At 43.8% G+C, this 18,585-nt stretch overlaps 1 protein-coding gene across 7 annotated transcripts in view; it reads left to right on the top strand.

Moving 5' to 3' along the window:
• Positions 1-18,585, top strand: part of ERG (ETS transcription factor ERG) — a 148,882-nt gene that overhangs the window by 108,669 nt on the left and 21,628 nt on the right. For 6 of the 7 annotated variants that reach the window (XM_072846650.1, XM_072846696.1, XM_072846680.1 and 3 more), the window contains one exon: positions 5,964-6,181. In XM_072846650.1, the coding sequence (XP_072702751.1) occupies positions 5,964-6,181 (218 nt within the window). Of the gene's footprint in view, positions 1-402; positions 457-5,963; positions 6,182-18,585 lie in introns of those variants that run through there. The other variant, XM_072846669.1, reaches the window with a different exon arrangement.

Here is an 18,585-nt window from a genome sequence, read left to right as displayed (position 1 = left end):
TAATTAAATTTCTCGATTGCAGTGTTATTGCAAGTCCCTCATAGTCAAGGGTAACAGGTCCGTTTTGGAGCGTGGGAGTGCTGACTCCACAAGATGACTCCACAAGCAATAAATGCGTTTCACTGTCTGCAGCATCTCTCAATGTACAAAGAAGGTTGTTGCTGTATTCACATCGCCTCGTCCATCCTCCTCTTTATGTGTAGTTCTTGCCCAGTGTCCTACTGGTTTGTGGCCAGTGTTTTTCGTCCTACTGGTGTGCTGTTGCCTGCTAGGATTTTGACAGTGCTGGCCAATAAGTTCTTGACTTCCAAAGTTCTTGAAGCATTTTTTTGAGCAGCAAATCACTTGATAGATTTTGGATAGCCAATGCGGATAAAAAAGATCTACTAAACCTTTTCTGTTACAGGGATTAAGCAATAAACCACGGAAGTATTTGAAGAAATGAAAAAAACAGAGGTGAATATTTTGAGATATATGTATATACACACACATACAATAAGTATGTACCTGGAGACATGGTTCAATTTGATTGCCATACAAATGAATGGAAATGGTGTCATGTCCAAAGTGGCAGCTGGGTTGATGACATGGAGGGACAACGCACAAAAGTATTTCACGCACAAGCCAGCATGTTCCCTAACCAGAATTAACTTGAGAAAAAGCATTGCCAGTTTAGAATAGTCTCCAAAGTCTTTTAAAATCCTGTTGCAGTATTTTTTCCCCAATAAACCTCAGCACAAGCAAATTATGCTAGACAACTGCACACCTCATTGTCGTCTTTAATTATTTCTTAAGTTTGATCAAGCTTTAGGAAAAAAAGTCTTGTCCTTAGTTCCTGACATTGCATATAAAGGACAGGTCAGCTTGCATATACTTCTCATGATGGGAACTACTTCTATCACATTTCCTGTAACTTCATGTTTCTAGGCCAAGTAATCTTGCATTTGATTAAGTAAACACCTTTGTCCTAATGACTTTATGCCTACTTTAAAGGCGTTGCTGTACCTATTGTTCTACAAATTTGTCAGTCTGTTATTTTTTTTTTTTAACTTATCAGTGAAGTATAAGTCAAAACCAAATAGAGAAGACATTTTGTTTTTTTATCGTTAGTATGGAAAGTCCAAGTGAGAAGCCAGGTTTTGCATAGTACAAACGATTAAAAAATAAAAAAATCTTAACGAAGGAACAGATTTTTATGTTTTGCTGGTGATGTCATGAGAGGAAGTATGTGGAGAAAGGAAGATGAAATAAAGAAAATCCGTGTCCAATATTGACCTCAGATAATGTTGCCAACAGCTCTACTTCACAGACTTGCATGAAAGACCTTTCCCACCAGCCACTGTAAACAGTATGTGTTGCTTTCTTCATATTACATTACCCCAGACACTGGTTATTAGAAATGAAAGGCTTCATTTCTGAGATTTCATGAGAATATGTTATTGTCATGCGAAATCCAGGAAGATGACCCATCCACTACTAAAATTATTACCATAAAGGTACAAAACTTGGCAAGATTGAAAGGAGCCTTATAATGAATCTATTTTATAATATTTATTAATGTTTACCTTGCTTTACTTTATCCCACTTACTGCTTGATGTTGGCAAACTGCTCCAGAAACAGCATTAATATGGATGAGAAAAAAAGATTAACATGTAAATAAGTAATGAAAAGTATTTACTAGAAATAGAAGTGGCATCCATATGTGAAAAACCCTTGCCAACATTGTAAGTATTAATAGTTTTGTCTATGTTTATATGTGGCCAGACCATGCGGCTATTCTTCATGATGGTGAATGCTGGCAATTTTTGTACTACATTTGGTCCAGGAGCTTGCATTTAGAATTATAGCAGAAAGCACATTTTTAAGTCCCTGTATTTAAGAAAGAAATACCTATACGGCTTTCTGTCAGCTGTTCAGTACAGTAGTTTGCTGTTAGGACCTTCCTTTCACAGATTACATAGGGTTAAGGCTTGAAGGCTTTAACTAGTAAAGAGAAATCAAGGAAAGACAAGATGAAACGATGCATGCAAGGAGCAGCTGAAGGACATTTTCTATCTCTGTTTGGAGATACCAAATTATGTCAGTTATCAGACATTCTTGTATAGCTGAGAAATGCTTCATATTTCTTCATGTTATTTCTATGCTTTTCCACAGTCTAAGTTTCACATGAGATTATATCGGGTTGTATTAGCTCTGATTGTTCAGCACCACTGTGTCTTGCAAGGTCAGTGGATTCAGAAATTCTTCACTTTTTAAGATCCCTGAGAGGAAGAAAGGCAGCAGTTGCCAACCCTCGACACACAACTCCCACCCATGTGTTGGAGAAAACTTTTCCCTGTGCACGAGGATATGCAAGGACCACATATATCGCCTGTAGAGGTTGCTGGTAAATTGACATCAATGGTCGTGGCTGCATTTGAAGGAGAGGACAGTCAGTATGACTGCCTGAGTCCTGGCTGACAGGAGGAGTAGCAGAACAGATGCTGGACATAGTTTCCATATTTCCCACACTGAAACCTCAATCTCACTTATGTGCAAGAAGAGAGAAAAGATGGTTAAAGAGGAAGTAAGGCTAATTCTAGTTTCGACCATGTTCTCTACTTATGCTGACTCCTCAAAATTATGCAAAAGCTTAGATGGCCAGTTCAGCTTTTGTAACGTGCTCAAGGGAGGGGTGATACAGGTCCTACTGTGCTTCAAGACAGGCCAGCAAAGTCCAGTGAGGACTCAGAGTAAAATGTCAGAGCTACTCGCTATCGTAGAGTACACATTAATAAACCTTCCACATGAGGACCGACCCGACAGCATGCAAAGTTGGCAGAAACTCAGTTATTCCTACAGAGCCTTTACAGATCTGTCAGCATGCACTGACTGATAACTAGCAGGATGGAGTACAGATGAGTGTTTGCTATTAAATCAGAACAAAACTCTAGCTAGCAAATTGAGCTTCTTTTGTCCATGAATAACCAGGCATTTTTTCCTGAAATGTGAAGTCTGAGCCTGTCTCTTGGGTTCATTTCTGTTTGTCTTGGTTTTGCCATAGTCTTTTAGATATTCACACAACCCTTATTCATTGGCCTTATATTTCCAGCATTTGCTGTCCTCCTCAGGAAGTTAAAATGTGTGTACTTTTCCTCTTTGTGCAACATAATAGGCATCTGTAGCACAAGCAATATTTACTATCATTAGTAATGCCAATAAATAGAAAAGCCAGGGGTTTTTTGTTTACATTTATACTTACCCTAAGTATTCATAAATTAACTGACATTAGGTGGAGTCAAGTTTAATAGGAACCAGAATAAATTTGCTTTGTTTCACTTGTATGGGGGAGGATGAGAAATATATCCATTATATAGTGTTTGATGCCTGTTTTGAAAAGGTCTATTAGTAAATGGTTTACAGAGTAAAATAATATTCTGCCTGTTGTATTTGCAATCTTGTATCTGCTTTCTCCTGTATAATTCACACTTTCATGTATTTACTTGAGCTAGCTCTTCCAAAATTAACATTTCATTACATGTTTTTTGGCTCATGTATTAGCTCTACAGAGGGGCAGAAAAGAGGGAACTGTGCAGTAAATAGTCGCAGGCGTGGGATGCATTGTGATCGCCTGGCCAGGCTCTGTGTGTGTGTATATATATAATTTTTTTTTTTCATGAAAAACTCTCATGGACTGCTGAGAAAGAACTTTTTATTTTTCTTCCAGTGTATTTTCCTTCCTTTCCTTTCTTTCTTTAGTTCTTGTGATATGATCCCTGCTGCTTTACTGTCCAAGCACATCAAGTCCCCCTGCTGTCTCTCAGCGCAGTGTAGCCAGGGAGCAATCTCTGGGGAGCAAGGGACCAGCAGCCATCTCCCCCCACACCTCCTTGAAAAGCAGGAGCTGTATGCAGTCCTTCCCAGAAAAGGCTCATCAGAAAAGCTTCAGACCACCAACAGCAGCAGTTTTTAGCAGGCCAGAGACCCACAGGAGTCTGAGAGGCATGGCAAAAAGGAGAGGCGTTATTCTGGCATCCCTCCTGTCTCGCAGAAGCACGTTCACACGCCCAGAGACCCAAGAGGCATCAGTTCGGTAGCTGGGCGCAGGCTGGGGGAAGAGCGTGCAAAGCAGGGGTTAACGTTAATGGTGATAGCCCGGTGGTGACCTTTGCGCTGGAACGCCGTCTGAATAGCAGTAATGAAACGGTGCAGATCGCTGTCTGAGTTTTGCGTCCTGGCCTGTGGCGGGAAGCGTTCGTGTTAGTGATTCAGTCACGAGTCTCGTGGCATTTGGAGGGCTGCTTGAGATCCCATTCCCCAAGTCCAGAGATTAAGGAGTCATCTCAATTTTCATGAGAAGTCATAAGAAGAAAGTGATGTTCCAGCCCTTGCGGTTGCAGAGAAAACTATGGATATTAACAGAGTACACCCCGAGGGCTCACAAACCAGGCGAATAAAAAGAATGATAAATGTGTACCCCCTTAAAATGAACAAATACAACTGCTGATTTTTAGGGCAGCATGTGACTGCCGGAGCTTGTGCAAAGCCCTCTTCCAGCAGGCCGGGAAGGGAAGAGCCTGCAGGCAGCCGCCCGGCTTTGCGGAGCCGGAGGACTCCCATCGCTCTGGCTCTTTTCTCTCTCCACTGCGTCCTCCCCTGCTGACAGGGCCACGCGGTTTTATCGTCCTCCCGTCGGCCATCAGCGGCGGGGCAGCGCGGGCCCACACACGCTGCCTCGCCAGGGCGCGGTCGCAAGCAGAGCGCCCTGCCCCGAATCCGGCTTGGGCTCCCCCCCGCGCCCCCATCCTTGGCCCCCGCGCCTCCAGCCATCGCCAGCTGGCTGCCTCCGTGGCTCCTGTCATCTGGTGCGCCGCATGCTGAGCCTCCTCTGCCGGCCCGGTGCTGGGGCTTGCTCCCTGGCCACCAACGGGGGCCGTGCGGGAGGGAGGGAGGTGCTGGGCTGCCCCCCTGCCCTGTTTCGGTCATCTCAGGGCAGAGCCGTGGTGCCGGGGCAGGGGCAGGAGTCACGCTTGGGGTTACCATCCATTTACACTCTTACGCCCCGTGTTCACCCTAAGTAGCTCCTGCAGAGGAGGGCTTTCCTTGGAAGGCTGCTTTTGGAGGGGTGGCCCCCCAAGCCTGCGCGGTGCTTGGGCCAGGAGGAGGGTGGGAACCCAGACCGGCTCTCGTGGCTGGGGAGCCTTGGCTCAGGCACGACGGGTCCCTCCAGCAGCATCAGCCCTTCCAGCAGCTTCCCGAGGGGCCTGGCAGGCACGCTGCCTGCCTGAGCTGGGCCCAGGCACAGCCTCGCTCCCATGACTGGGCTCCAGATAACATGGGGAAGGAGTTGGTGCCAATACGAATGCGTGGCGGTGGGGAGGGAGGGTGGCATTCGCTCCCTCTGGTGTCTGTCCGGTCTCCAGCCAGCCGTGATGGCAGCCACCCCACCACCGAGGGGCCTGGTGAACTCCCTGTCCAGAAGGAACTTGGCCTCGGTCCCAGAGGAAGGAAGAGGAGCTCCCAGTGAGTCAGCAAGGCCTGGCTTTCGGTCGCTCCTTGCAGGGGCAGTTAAAGCAGCGATGGCAGCTTGCTTACACCCCTGGCAGATCTGGCCCTCCCCATCCCTACCTGGGTGGGATGCCAGAGGCCCGAGCTTCGCTGCCTGTCCTGCCCTCTCCTCCCTCCCAGCTCCCGGCCACTATTCCTAAGTGTTTGGTAGCGTGTGTTTGTGCATCTTCTCAGCCGCTGGTGGGAAAGGTCTCCCCAAGGGAGGGGTTGTCCTGCCATATGCTGACGGCATGTCTGGCACCATGAGTCCTCACCTCCACTGACAGCAGTTGGCGTGCCTAAAAAGCAACGAGCATTGAAGCAAGTGACCAACTGTTTGTCTTCTTGTGGGATGGACAAGCCCTTTTTCCTTGGGGTATACCGTCATGTCTGCTCTGAAACATGGTCGCGCTGACTTCTCTTCTCTGGTTTGCAGGAAGCATTATCAGTGGTGAGTGAAGACCAGTCCTTGTTCGAGTGCGCCTACGGATCGCCCCACCTTGCAAAGACAGAGATGACGGCCTCCTCCTCCAGTGAATATGGGCAGACGTCAAAGATGAGTCCACGTGTTCCCCAGCAAGACTGGTTATCGCAGCCCCCAGCCAGAGTCACCATCAAGATGGAGTGTAACCCAAACCAGGTTAACGGGTCAAGGTAATAAGGCCAGTGTTACCATGGCTCAAGTACACTTTTTCTTGTGATGGGTATAGCTCAGTTGTCTGAGTCTGTGAATTTAGCACCATTTTAGGTGCCCCAAGATATCCCAGCTGGCCACCAGCTGCTGTCCCAGAGGCCTACAGATCTCCCGTACATTGTGGGTCCCACCTGCCAGCCCCGTTCAGGTGTTACGGAGGGTCTCAAATGGTGCTAGAGGCACAGTCTTCTCATGAGCTTGTGCAATACCTTTCTGTGTTTCCTCTGACTGTGCATAATTTTGGATGTGAACTTGCATTGCACGCTAGATGAAAGAGCATATATTAAAGTTAGCAAAATGTGAGTTTGCTGTAGTCTGGGGCAGCACCATTGATCCATCTAAGGATGTGGCATATGTGGTCTAACACTCAGTGGAAGTTGTCAAAATACAGTAATTTGGGCAGTTGCCTTTTCTCTAAATATAACCAAACAGAGAAGCATAGGAAGTAAATTCTTGTAATGGCAGAGGGAGTGAACTATTGATCTTTACTTTTATACTTATTGTAAACATAGTGCCAAAAAGCATAACCGTGGAGTTGGATTTAAGAAGAGCTCATGCTGAAGAAACAGCACATGTATGGAGGCAAGCAGGGGAGTAGAAAGGAACAGGAAAAGAAATTACTCAGCTCAACGGGCAGTAGCCACAGCCTGTCAGTGCATTAATTGTTGTCTCCGGACTTTTTTTATGAATGTGGCTATGAAGGAGAATTGTATCAATTAAGCTGAAAGAGTAATGCAGTGGATTTGCGGATACTGACTGGTAGCTCTCCCAAGCATAGGAGGACTCTATAGGATTTCTTCCATCTGAAAAAGCACAATGAAGATTTTTTTTTTCAAGGAAACTATCCAAACAAGTGCTTTCCTGTTTAAAATGCTTGACCGTCAAAACAGTTTTCCTTTGGTGTTGCTGAAGGGCAGAGGTCCAGAGAGTCGGTTGCTCACAATTGTTGGTGATGTACCAGTGAAGACTGTGCTTCACATCTCTCTGTCACAAACACCTGCCTACTAATCTCATCTTCCAGCATCAGTTGTTTAGAAAAACCTCAGCTACGGGCACTGTGGTTACTGTTCACACTTGCTGTGCTAATGTGATGAGCACCACAAGCAGGGCAAAGTGGTTTGTCAGCTTATCACACCTACACTTTTCACTGGTAAGGATGGAAATTGTGCTGAAGTCAAATCAGAATTTCCAGTGAATAGTCAAAGATTTGAGATATGTACAAATAAACAGTGAACTGAAGTTACAAAGAATTAGGGGGAGTCTTCTTGTAAGCCTACTCGTTCAGAATTTATTCACAATTAATTTCAGTAAGGTTATTTTTTTCTTTTTTTGTGCTAAGCAAATGCACAGATATAATCACAAATGGAGTATTGATTCAAAACCAGTTTCACCTGCTTCCTAAAATTACCTCTAAGTATTTGTGCTGGCATTTCTGTAAGAAAACTGATCACAGTTTTTGTCAGTATAAATTCCATAAAGTGCAATTAGAGTAGATAATTAGCATTAATTGTTACTGAGATTAGTGGTAATAATTTGTAATGTTATACATAACTAAAGTCAGTCATACAGACTCCTACTCTGACATACTGCCAGATCTTAAGGAAGAGTCTAGATGATACAGATCCATTTGAACTTGTTGGTCAATCACATTTTTGAGATAATCAAGCCAGAATCCTGAATTTGCTGTCTTGGATTCCTGAAATATGTAACTAGCTTGAATATTAGAGCTCAGTTTGTGAATCACAGGTATTTGGCTGTTGCTGTGATGGTTTAAGGACAAAACTGTAAGCAGTGATACCGTCTTTTATTCGCTGAAACCTTGTCCTGTCTAATTCTTGTTAGCAACCCTGGTAAGGATTATACTCCGATTTAGGAGATCAGGACCCTTACCAAGACCAAAAAGTGTGCCCATAGTCAGATCATCTAAATTGGGTCTGCAGGCAAACCCCTATGGCCTGTGTGTGAGAGCAGAGTGTAGAAAATGTGCTGTCACACACCAGCCTGCCCCAAACCAGTAGAGACTGGTAAGAGCCCTGATTTGGGAACACAGACAGCTCCAGGCACTAAAGCACCTGGCTCCTGCAGGGGCTGCCTTGGTCCAGAGAGAGCTGGGCACCGTGAGGCACTCCTGCTATTGCGGGGTGCCTGGGGAGGCAGCTGAGCCCTACCTTGCTATCCAGAGAGGCCTGAATGGGATGTGATGAATGGGTGTTTGGGCGTGCAGCTGGGAGAGGTCCTGTGCTCAGTGCCTTTGCTTCTCGTCGTTGGATAAAAACAGAAGTACCCAGGGAGTGGGGAACCGCAGCGCAGCCACCAGAGCAGAGCGTTCCAGCTGCAGGGCTGGAGTTAGGCTCCCCGTCTGTCGCCTGAACCCGCAGTTCACTTGTTGCTGCCTGCCTGGCAGCCTGACTTCAGCAGGCAGGACAGGGCGGGCTTGTGTTCAGCATATTTTACGGCCTGGTGGATGGGGGCTTGCACTCAGGTTAGGGGGGCTCGCTGTCCGTATCTCCCAAATCTAAGGTACGTTCACCTTGTGTATGTGAACTCAGAATACTTTCCAGGGATGGATAAGCATTCAGAAGCCCTGAATTAAACAGGCTGTTTGGACATATCTTCATAATGCCTATCATTTCTCCTTCCTTTATGCTATTTTCTATCAGTGTGTGCGTGTATTGAATCACTTAGGGTGATACTTAGGTTACCTGCACAGTCAATAGACAGGAATTGGCCACTGGTTTAGGCTGCCCGAGTTGCTCTTTGCAAAGAGAGGTATCTGCCTTTCCTTCAGAGGTATCCTGGTGTCTGCACTAGCTGCATAAAATGTTTGTGCATATGGTCTGCACTGTTACTAGCAGAACAGGCCTCTACTTTTGCAAGGATATATAAACTGAGCATCGGGGGAATTGTCTTTAAATCAATCTTTTTTGATTAGTCATGAGGCATAATTTTGATTCATACTTTTCCAGCAGAACTGTTAGTTGTTATAAAGAGGTGGCACCCAGGAGCTGCCAAGGCATCTGGAACCCAGTGACCACTTTTGCACTATCCTGACCACCTTTACCACCGTTACAGAAGTAAAGAGCTGAGAAGAAGAAATTTTGTGTACCTCCTCTCTAAAAAAATAGCATTAGGTCTACCTACTCCATCATTAGGACTTGGAGTTCAGTGCAAATCAGCTGAGCAGCACATGAAGACGAAGTTCTTCATTTTTCTCTGGACAGCATCACTCGGAGGTGCTTAATGTGGCCGTCACTAGAAAGTGAACAGCTCAGTGGTGGCCATTCTTTCCCAATATCAACCAGCGTGTGAACTGGTACATGGGCTACGCTGCTGGAAGAGGCTGTACAAGTTACTGCTCTGAACTACAAAATGTTTTTGATCAGAACGCTGGTTTTCTAAAGGGCACATTCTGGCTGAAAATATAATGGGAAGAAATGTAATTCTTTCTGTATTGAATTAAAAATAACCTGCAGCATTGGATGCAGGGTTTCATTTATTGATCTTGGATTTGACAGCCTCCCCTATCAACAGAGCAATGCAGAGTTGCTAACTGGAGAAAACGAGGAAAATTCATACTTCACTGCAATTCCTAAGACATGACATTATGCTGAAAAATAAACAAAGAAAAATCACTTATAGACTACCAAAGATAAAAATAGATTAACAGTACAAAAAAAATTTCATACATATATTGCATGCTTATACTTAACACAAAAATAAAAAAATTATTATTGTAATTAAGATACACTTTTTATTTCATCAGAAAATATTCTTTTATAAGGCCTAACACATGCCTGAAAAAATAGATCTTAATATTACACTTTTAATAGAGAACTAATATTGCCAAGTAACAAATACAAATATGTTATGGCATTTCTAAAACTCATATACATGTGTGCATGTAATATATATAGTGTTAATACTTTGGGAATTGTAATGCTTCCTAGTATGTTTTATTCCTGCCAGTTGTAGAAAAAAGTGTGTATCACTCAAGCCTTGCATAAAATGGAATTACTTATCAGTAATATATTATTGCTAAATAATAATAACAAATATTCTGATATATTGATTAGTACTGTCAATATGGAAGTCACTACAGGTCAGTGTGATATATGCATCTCTTACAAATCTGAAAACCATTTTTTCCTTCCTGAAGTCCCTCTAGGCCTTTCCCATTTGTATGTTGGTGTTTGACTGGTTTCCTGACAGATTATCTGCTGTTTGTCACATACATAATATCAGCCATGATTTATATGTGCAGATTAGTGCTACCCTGCCATTCTGTAGGCTACTTTACATTTTCTTTTCTGCAGAAGTGTTCCCCGCCCTGCTCATTTGCAGTCCATAAATTTATTTCCTTAAATGAAATGCTCAGTTCTTAAAAATGCTTCATATGTTAAAAATTAACACATACAGTAGCTATAGAACTTGGAGCTGCTTTTCATTTTTAGGAAAACTGTACCTTCTCTGTGTACCCCCATTTTAAAATCTGGGTTGTCCCAAAGGAGTCTAAAATACCACAGCCACGCTGCAGAGCCACAGAAGTGCTACCTCTAGGATCTCCAGAGTATCCTCTGTAATCATCTTCCTACAGGGGAGCCTGGGTCTGAATAATATGGTGTAAAGAGGATGCAAAGCAGGGTACCAGACCCCACAAAGTGGTAACCAGAGAATAGTTAGCTTTTTCATTTTTTGCTGTCCGGCTCTCCCTTCTCAGTGTGTTAGGCTGCTTCCTGGCCATATATTCTGTCGTCTTGAAGGGGGTATAAAATTTTAGGAGCATACTAAACCTCTTACACATCAACAATTAAGTACCCACTCAAAGCAGAAATGTACTCACTCTGCTAGGACTCTCCCCAGATATACTTTGGCTGTAATTGCCCTACATTAAATCTCAAAACATAACAGTCTCAAAACTGGCATTCCTGTGAATACCGAAGAAATAACATTAGAATGAAACTAAAGGGTTATTTTCAGTGTGCTGCAGGGGCATTAGCTACACAGTTTTCTTTAACAATAACAGTATTTTTAAAGCTAAACCCTGCTGCACAGCACCAGAAAATATAGCCTAAGGGCCTACCTTAAATTAAATAAAGCAAGAAAAGTTTAAATTAAAGCTGTCATTTACCTTGCTGCTGCATATATAATGCAGATTGTCACAGGTGGTATCAAATCAAGTTTCTTCAAATCCATTATGTTGGTACAGCCATTATATTTCTTCCAGGTACATAAATCTAATGAGACCTTTTGTGCCACCATACAGTCAATCTTTCACCTGAATGTAATAATATTGTTTCCTGCTATTTATTGCTCTTGAGTCAGACCAAAAGATTCACCCTGTTATAGTAAAGCACTATAATATAAATCTGGAGGTTGCATATGTCATACTGTTACTTACTTTTCTGTTTATTGTTCTTTACATATTTTATCAAATTAAGTCTGAGCAATTCTATTACAATGAATGAATGCAATTCATGTAATACCTTTAGGGTGAAATTCACTCCTGTGGAAATGCTCTCATGAGGCCCTGGGTACTGCTTAAACATTTAAATCCATGGATTGCTCAGTGGTCTCTGAATACACTCACCTATGGGACTCCACCATGCCCATGGGTGGGACTATACAAAGGTAGCTTGGAAGAACTACATTTACTGGTAGGTAATCAATCTTTTTAAGGAAGGCTGAAGTGGAACATAGAGTCTTATTCAGGCCACAGATAAATTTCACTTGCTGTGAGCAGTGTGATTTCATTGAAAAAGCATTTTGAAAGTTAGCTGCAGTGAAAGCACAGCAGAAGTTTTCCAACATCAGCTTGGCTGATACAGAAGTTTTAAAGAAATTCCAGAAATAATTAGTTGTCATTAAGATTTAATCATGTGCAAAATGTTGTTTTAAGTGCTACCAATTGTTGCTCGAAAACCATTTGAGAATGAAATTATCACTTAATATATCTTTTGTGCTGGCTCTTTTGGGAAATACCATTTTTCTTTGCATGTTACTGTTCTAAATTTTCATCAAAGAGCCTCTGTACTAGCTGGGTTGAGTGCATCTGACACACAGGAGGACTTTTCAGAGTCCAAAGTGACCTCAAGTTTTTGTTTGTTTTTCTTTTTTCTTTTCCCCTTGATGTAAAGTCTCCTAAGTGATAGCTATTTTGTGCCATACAAAACAGCAAGTTTGAATGAGGTAGCGCTTGCTCAGTCTAGCCATGTGCCAGCTGATGTCCCCAGCTACTAAGGAGGGTGCATTCATCCATATGGAGCTCTGTATTGCCACCATGACAGAACCATCCTGCTCCCAGGATCCAGGCTGATGTGCTTTAAGCTAGATGAGGCACCTCTGCGTTATGCTTCAGTCTGTGGCATGGTAACTGGTGGATCTAGTTAGAGCATTTGCACACCTTGTGTGTGTCCAACACGTGGAGAAACAGGGTTGATCTTCAGTAATCACTCTGACATCACTTGTTTTTCAAGGGCATGGCTTTTTCCATCCCTGGAGCACAACCCCACGGCTGAGGCTCAGTGCCATCCCTTCCACATCTGGTGGTGTACCACCGGCATGCAGCCCTGGTATTCTTGGTAAACCTCAACTCAGACTAAACAACAAGCATGGTCCAAAACCCATTGCAGTCAATGGGACTCTCCTCTGTCTCCAACAGGGCTTGAGGCAGCTCCTACGTCAGTCCACAGCAAAGCTGGGAGATCTGTCTTAAGAGGATGACTTTCCTAATGCACTTATTGGAGCTGCCTATATAAAGTAACATTAGTCTTGGGTAAAAAGACGTGGTGTTAGTTATCTCAGACTGATAATCTTTTTTCCCACTGACTGGGTGGTTGGTGGAGTGGCTGCCTACCAAACTGGAAAAACTGCAAATTCAGGATCTTCTCCATGTAGGGCTTTATGTGTGACTACTTCAAGACGTTCCTCTTTGCTCTGAATATCCACCAGCTTAACACTAGTGCATGTGTGTGTGTGTGCATGGTTTGGCTCTGTTCTTGAGGCAAACATGTTGCCAAGGAGAAAAACAAACCCAGCTCACCACTGCTATAGCTACTTTTTTGCAGATTTTTGGGGAGTGCTGGGCTGGCAGGTGCTAGCTAAGAAGCTTTCCACTCTGGGGTAATATGTTCATTCATAATTGGCACGGTTACATTTTGGATTGACCACTGATGCTTAAATTACGTGCTTCGCTTCAGGAGTTTAAGAGGGAGATGAGGATAGCCAGAACTTCAAAAGTGCTAAGCAACCAAAAGCTCTCATATGGGTAATGAAATAAAATTAGTCTTCAAATAATGACGTAGAACCCCACAAGAGTTATGATCACTGCTGTTATTTATGACTGTTGCTATCATTACTGCTTTATTTCCAGTACAGTATTTACTGTGCCTAGAGCATTTAGAGCCGATGGTTGTGGTGTTCCCCTGGGCTGGCACGGCCCAGGCACTTTCAGTAGGTAGGTTGTCTCTGACCCAGCACATTTGGAGATGAGTTGTCTCCTCTCCCCCTTCATTAGTAGGTGTTTTATTTTGATCAGGGTAGTATCAGTGGGGGTGTTCAGTATTTAAAGTTTGGGAACAGCATTTTAAGACAAAGCAGAAGGCGAATAAGAAAAAGTGGCTAATCATTGACTTTACCATTTCGCACCCGTTAGCCTCACAGCCCGATAATGCTAATCACGAAAATCAGCAGACATTCCACAGACACGGGGGATTATGGTTTCCATACAAGATGTCACTTCTGTTTATGCCTGGCATGCTCTACTTTGCTAACTTTCTATACGATCCCTGCCCACAAAAGAAGGCATATGTGGTTTGGGAAGGGCCCTGTCTCCTGGTGTTTCATATTTTATGAAACCACAAATACAACAGTCTTACAAGCTCTTGAAATGAAATACAATTTGAGAAATGTAATCCATTACCATTATAATAGAATTTCTATAAAAATAATAAAAGAAAAACAAGAGAAAATAGGTCCTGAAAGTTATAGGCCAACTGGGAAGTCATTGTGGCTTTGGCCTAGCTATCACCATGTCAGACTTCAGCCTTCTCCCAGGCAGCAATCTAATTGTAAATTATGTATATACAGAACATCATTTCTTAGCTTTGGCTTTTAGTGACCCCCTTCCCTTCTTTCCCTTTCTTCACTCCAACCTCACACATAAGAAATATTGAAGTGTTTGCACTAATGGAGAAATGACAATGTGCAGTCAAACTTAAACCAGCTGTTTCCCCATACTGTGAACACAAAGAGCCAGGCCGGTAATATTTATAGCTTGACTGGCCTCTAGTGAGCCAGACGCTGACTGCCTTAATTTGCCATGATGGCCTTAAGGCTTGAAGCAGCTGTGGACCACAAGATAGCCAAGGAAAGTTAAGCAAAAAAAAAAAAAAGAAGAAAAGATTGTTTCAATTAGCAGAAGTTATTGTTTGACTGAAAATAAATGGCTGCTGCATAGACAACTCAACAAACAAGCATTTTTTTGTTTTGCTTACAGAAAGCCAACAACGTTGCATGTGTTGGCATGTGGTGTTTGCTTTCTCCTTTCACTGGAGGATGGAAGCAAATGCACCTCTACATGCCATGCTGTGACATCTCTGAGTGACCCCGGGGCTGGCCCCATGCAACCCAGAGCACCCCACGCAACCCTGGGCTCGGGGCACCCCACACAGTGGTGTCTGCCCCTGTTTTGGATGCTGAGGGACTGTGTTAGCGTGGGGCTGCCCCAAGCCCAGCCACACTGCAGCCCTGGTCTGTTGAAGACTGGTTTGGTTGCCCCTGCAGAGCCCAGCATGGAGCAGTGCATCTCCATGACTGCATGGCCCAGTGAGGACTTTGATTTTCCTTTTTTTCTTTTCTTTTGTCTTCTTAGGACTGCTTTTGACACTCACCTTATAGCAAAGATAAACAGGCTGTCACCATGGCTTCAGCATCAGCTTAAGCCAGCTTTAGCCAGCAGCGTGGGTCCTGAGGGGCTTCCCTCCCTTCCACAGACCTCGGCAGCTCGATCCCACCCTGGCTGTCCCCTCTCCTGTGGGCAATCGTTGCCTTCACAGCTGCCCCACATGGGTGGGGGAGTGACTCAGGTTATAGCTAAGCACTGAGTTACTTACCCACCCACCCATTTATTTACTTATTTGTGAACTTGCTGGGGAAGCAGCTCCCCAGCCCAGTTCGCTAAGCAATTGCATGAGAGCCTGTGTGAGCACCCCAGGGATATTTCGACCTACGTGCGTTTTCTGGCATTTTAAATGCCTCTGTTATGCTGGAGTCCTCTGTGGGGAATTTAGTGCTGCTTTCACAAGAAGCCTTGGAAGGGAAAATAAAACCTCTGTTTTCCTTTCAGCAGGTTAAGCGTGGTGGTGCTCACGCAGGAAATTTAAGGGCAGGTGCCTGCACAGGAGCAGAACACTTGGTGTGCTTGCAGGGCTTGGCCTGGTGTACGCACAGAAGAAGCCAGGCAGCCGTGTCCAGCTGTGGTGCTGGGCGATGAGTGTGCGTAGTGGAAACCGAGCTCTGTCAAAGCAAGCGTTGGGGCCTCTGATATCACCACTGAAAGCACTTTTCAGAGTCTCACTTAGCACCCATGGGGATCACCGTTGGTGCCAGGGAAGCAGCCTCTGGGGCTCTGCAAAGCTGCTGGTGCAGCCACACTCCTGCTCTGGTAGCTGGGGAGCGCGGGCTCCTTCTCACCAGGGAGGGTCAGGCTGTCCCCAGTGATTGCTGCCAAAGAGGAACCCAAAGGGGGATCCACGGGACCCTTCTTCGCATGTCACTGCTGTGGCAGGTCTCAGCAGATGTGAGTCCCACTGATTCATGAAGAGGAAGAGGGTGTAGAGGGTCAGGGAAGAGAGTTTAGGGCTGCAGCCGTGTAACCCTTTGAATTGATATTGTGGACTAAAGTATGTCAGGTGTGCTTTAGGAAACAGCAGTGTACCTCAAAGTAAGAAATCTCAGGGAAGGTTTTTTTTTTCTTCATGGGCCACTTTTTCAGTGACAAACCATTTTTTGGGGGGGAAGCGCTGACCAAATTCACTACAGCTTGAGTAGTTGCAGTGAATGGAGATGAGCTTGAGCATGCTTTGCAATACATTCAGTATGAGCTGACCTTTAAATGATGTCATTTTGGCTAAATATAAATTTATATGTGTTGGCCCGAATTATCTGAGGGAGCTGGCTTTGCAGAGCTCTCTCTCTTGTACGTAAGGACAGGGTGGGGTCATCACAGCCCTGCTGGGGCCGTTCCCCTCTTTCTCAGATCACTGGCATTACGAAATAGGAGAGGAGAGGTGAGGAGAGCAATCCGTATCCTGTAGGACAGTGTCATGGTTTGTTTGCCAGAGCCTCACAGAAGAAAAGTTCCTGGTAGCTCAAGCGTGTTCTCTGACCTGACCAGCCACGGGCTGGATGGGGACCATGCATGGAAAACTCTTCAAAGGTGTCCTTGGTGTAGGTACACCACTGTACTCTCCTGAGACACCTTTTCTATAAGTAGCCTCTGTAAGGAAGTTATCCAAGCTGTGGTTATTAAATAAACTTATAAAGATATGTAGATATTTGGAGAATGCAATTTTTCTCATTTGTTTCCCTCTGAAATTCAGGAATATTAAATAGAGGGGTCTACATTAAGGGAACATCACAGAGACCATGTAAAATTTTGCAGATTCCTAATCTGTGTTTCTCTGACACCTTGCATTTTAACACAACGCAGGTGTTTTATGTCACATGGGGAAAACAGTAGCAAAGTGAAGAGGAAAAAAATGTGTTTCATACACTTATTTATGAACTTACATCTGCTTTCATCAGAGTCAATGGTTGGCAAAACTCCAGTCGGCTTCAGTAGGAGTGGGCGCTAAATTTAACTATCAAATCAGCTTGATTCTAAGTAACCCTGCATAAAGGCAAAGCTTCCAGGTCCAAGGACCCAGGGAGAAATACTTTCTTCAATAGACATTTATCAGCAATCAGAGCTGAATCAGCTCAGGACTGGACAAAGTGCTCTTGGGTAGCACGATTGTAGTCTTTCCACTTTTTTTTTTTTTTTTTTTTGGTAAATTCCAGGTGTAACACAGTATATTTACAAAGGCTAAAAATAACACACAGCTGTGAAGAAAAACATCTCGCGTTTCATTTCAGACCTGGAGCTGAGGATGAATCACTGCAAAACTGCACCCTTTACACTGGGCACACTTTCTGAAAGCTGCTTTTCCACTGCCCCTGCTCCCCCGGTGGTTCAGAAATAAAGCAGACTCACAGAAAGTCCTAAAAAAAGCCTTTGCAGACAATCACTCTCTTGTTGTTCTGGGCACTAAAAATACCATTTTCTAGTGTCTGCTTGCTTTTTCAGTTTTGCTTTCTATACCGTAGGAGTCCATTCCAGCCATTTGAATTAAGCCTTGGTTCAGCGGTACGCATAAGCACACACTCAATTGGAAGTACCTGAGTAGTCCTGTTAGCTCCCATGGAGCTGCTTACATGCTTGAAGTAAAGCATGGTCTTAGAAGATTTGCTGAACTGGGGATTTGCTTGTCCACCCAGTAAGCTAACGGGACAAAACCCTTGACCATCTGCTTCTGGATTTTAATGAAAAGTTATGACTTATTTATGATCTTCTTCCCCACTCCCGCCTGTTTATATTTAGATCAGAAAACCAGCTCAGAAGCCCTGTCAGATTGCCAAAAGCTGTGTGCTACTACTGGATCTTTCACATCATTTACTGTTCAGTGTTTACAAGAGGTTTTTTAATGCACGATTGCCCACAGAAGTGGTGTAGGCTAATACTGATGTGATATTTCACGTCAGCAGCAAGACTTTGATGTCCCTATATCCCAAGTTCCTTTTCACAGAAAAACAAAATAAAGTAACTGTGCCAGTTAGGCCAAAGGATGCTGTTAGCTCTCTGTTTCTCAAAAACATCCCTAAAAAGTCAGTGAATGGGCCAAATGGTTCTTTATTTTGTCTTTGTAATGTAACTGACCTTGGGAGTCAGGGTGGGCATCTGCACAGGTATAAGGGCAGGAGTTGGATGATGTTTCCAAATATACATGATTTAGTATGCAGACTTACTTATGCATATATGCCATTTGTATTTGTTAAAGGTAAACAGAAAAAGCCAACATTTTAGTCACAAGCAATCATCACAAAAGCTCTTTTTCAACATGTTTGCGTCTGAAAGAAAAAGTTACTTTGTTTTGCTGAGCTCTGTTTAGACAGAAATAAGCTGCATCACAGAATTATATTTAGAGATATGTAGTGGGATAGAAAAGTTAAACCTGAGAGAATAATGCCCAAGTATTCTGGTTCTGAGAGGAAAGGCTAAATTCACCACCACTCAATGACAGGCAAGACCATGTGCTGACTATATCTT

Source organism: Ciconia boyciana, chromosome 1 (assembly GCF_034638445.1).
Source record: "Ciconia boyciana chromosome 1, ASM3463844v1, whole genome shotgun sequence".
NCBI lineage: Eukaryota > Metazoa > Chordata > Aves > Ciconiiformes > Ciconiidae > Ciconia > Ciconia boyciana.
Note: the sequence above shows the minus strand (reverse complement) of the source record. Positions and strands in the feature narration are given on the sequence as shown.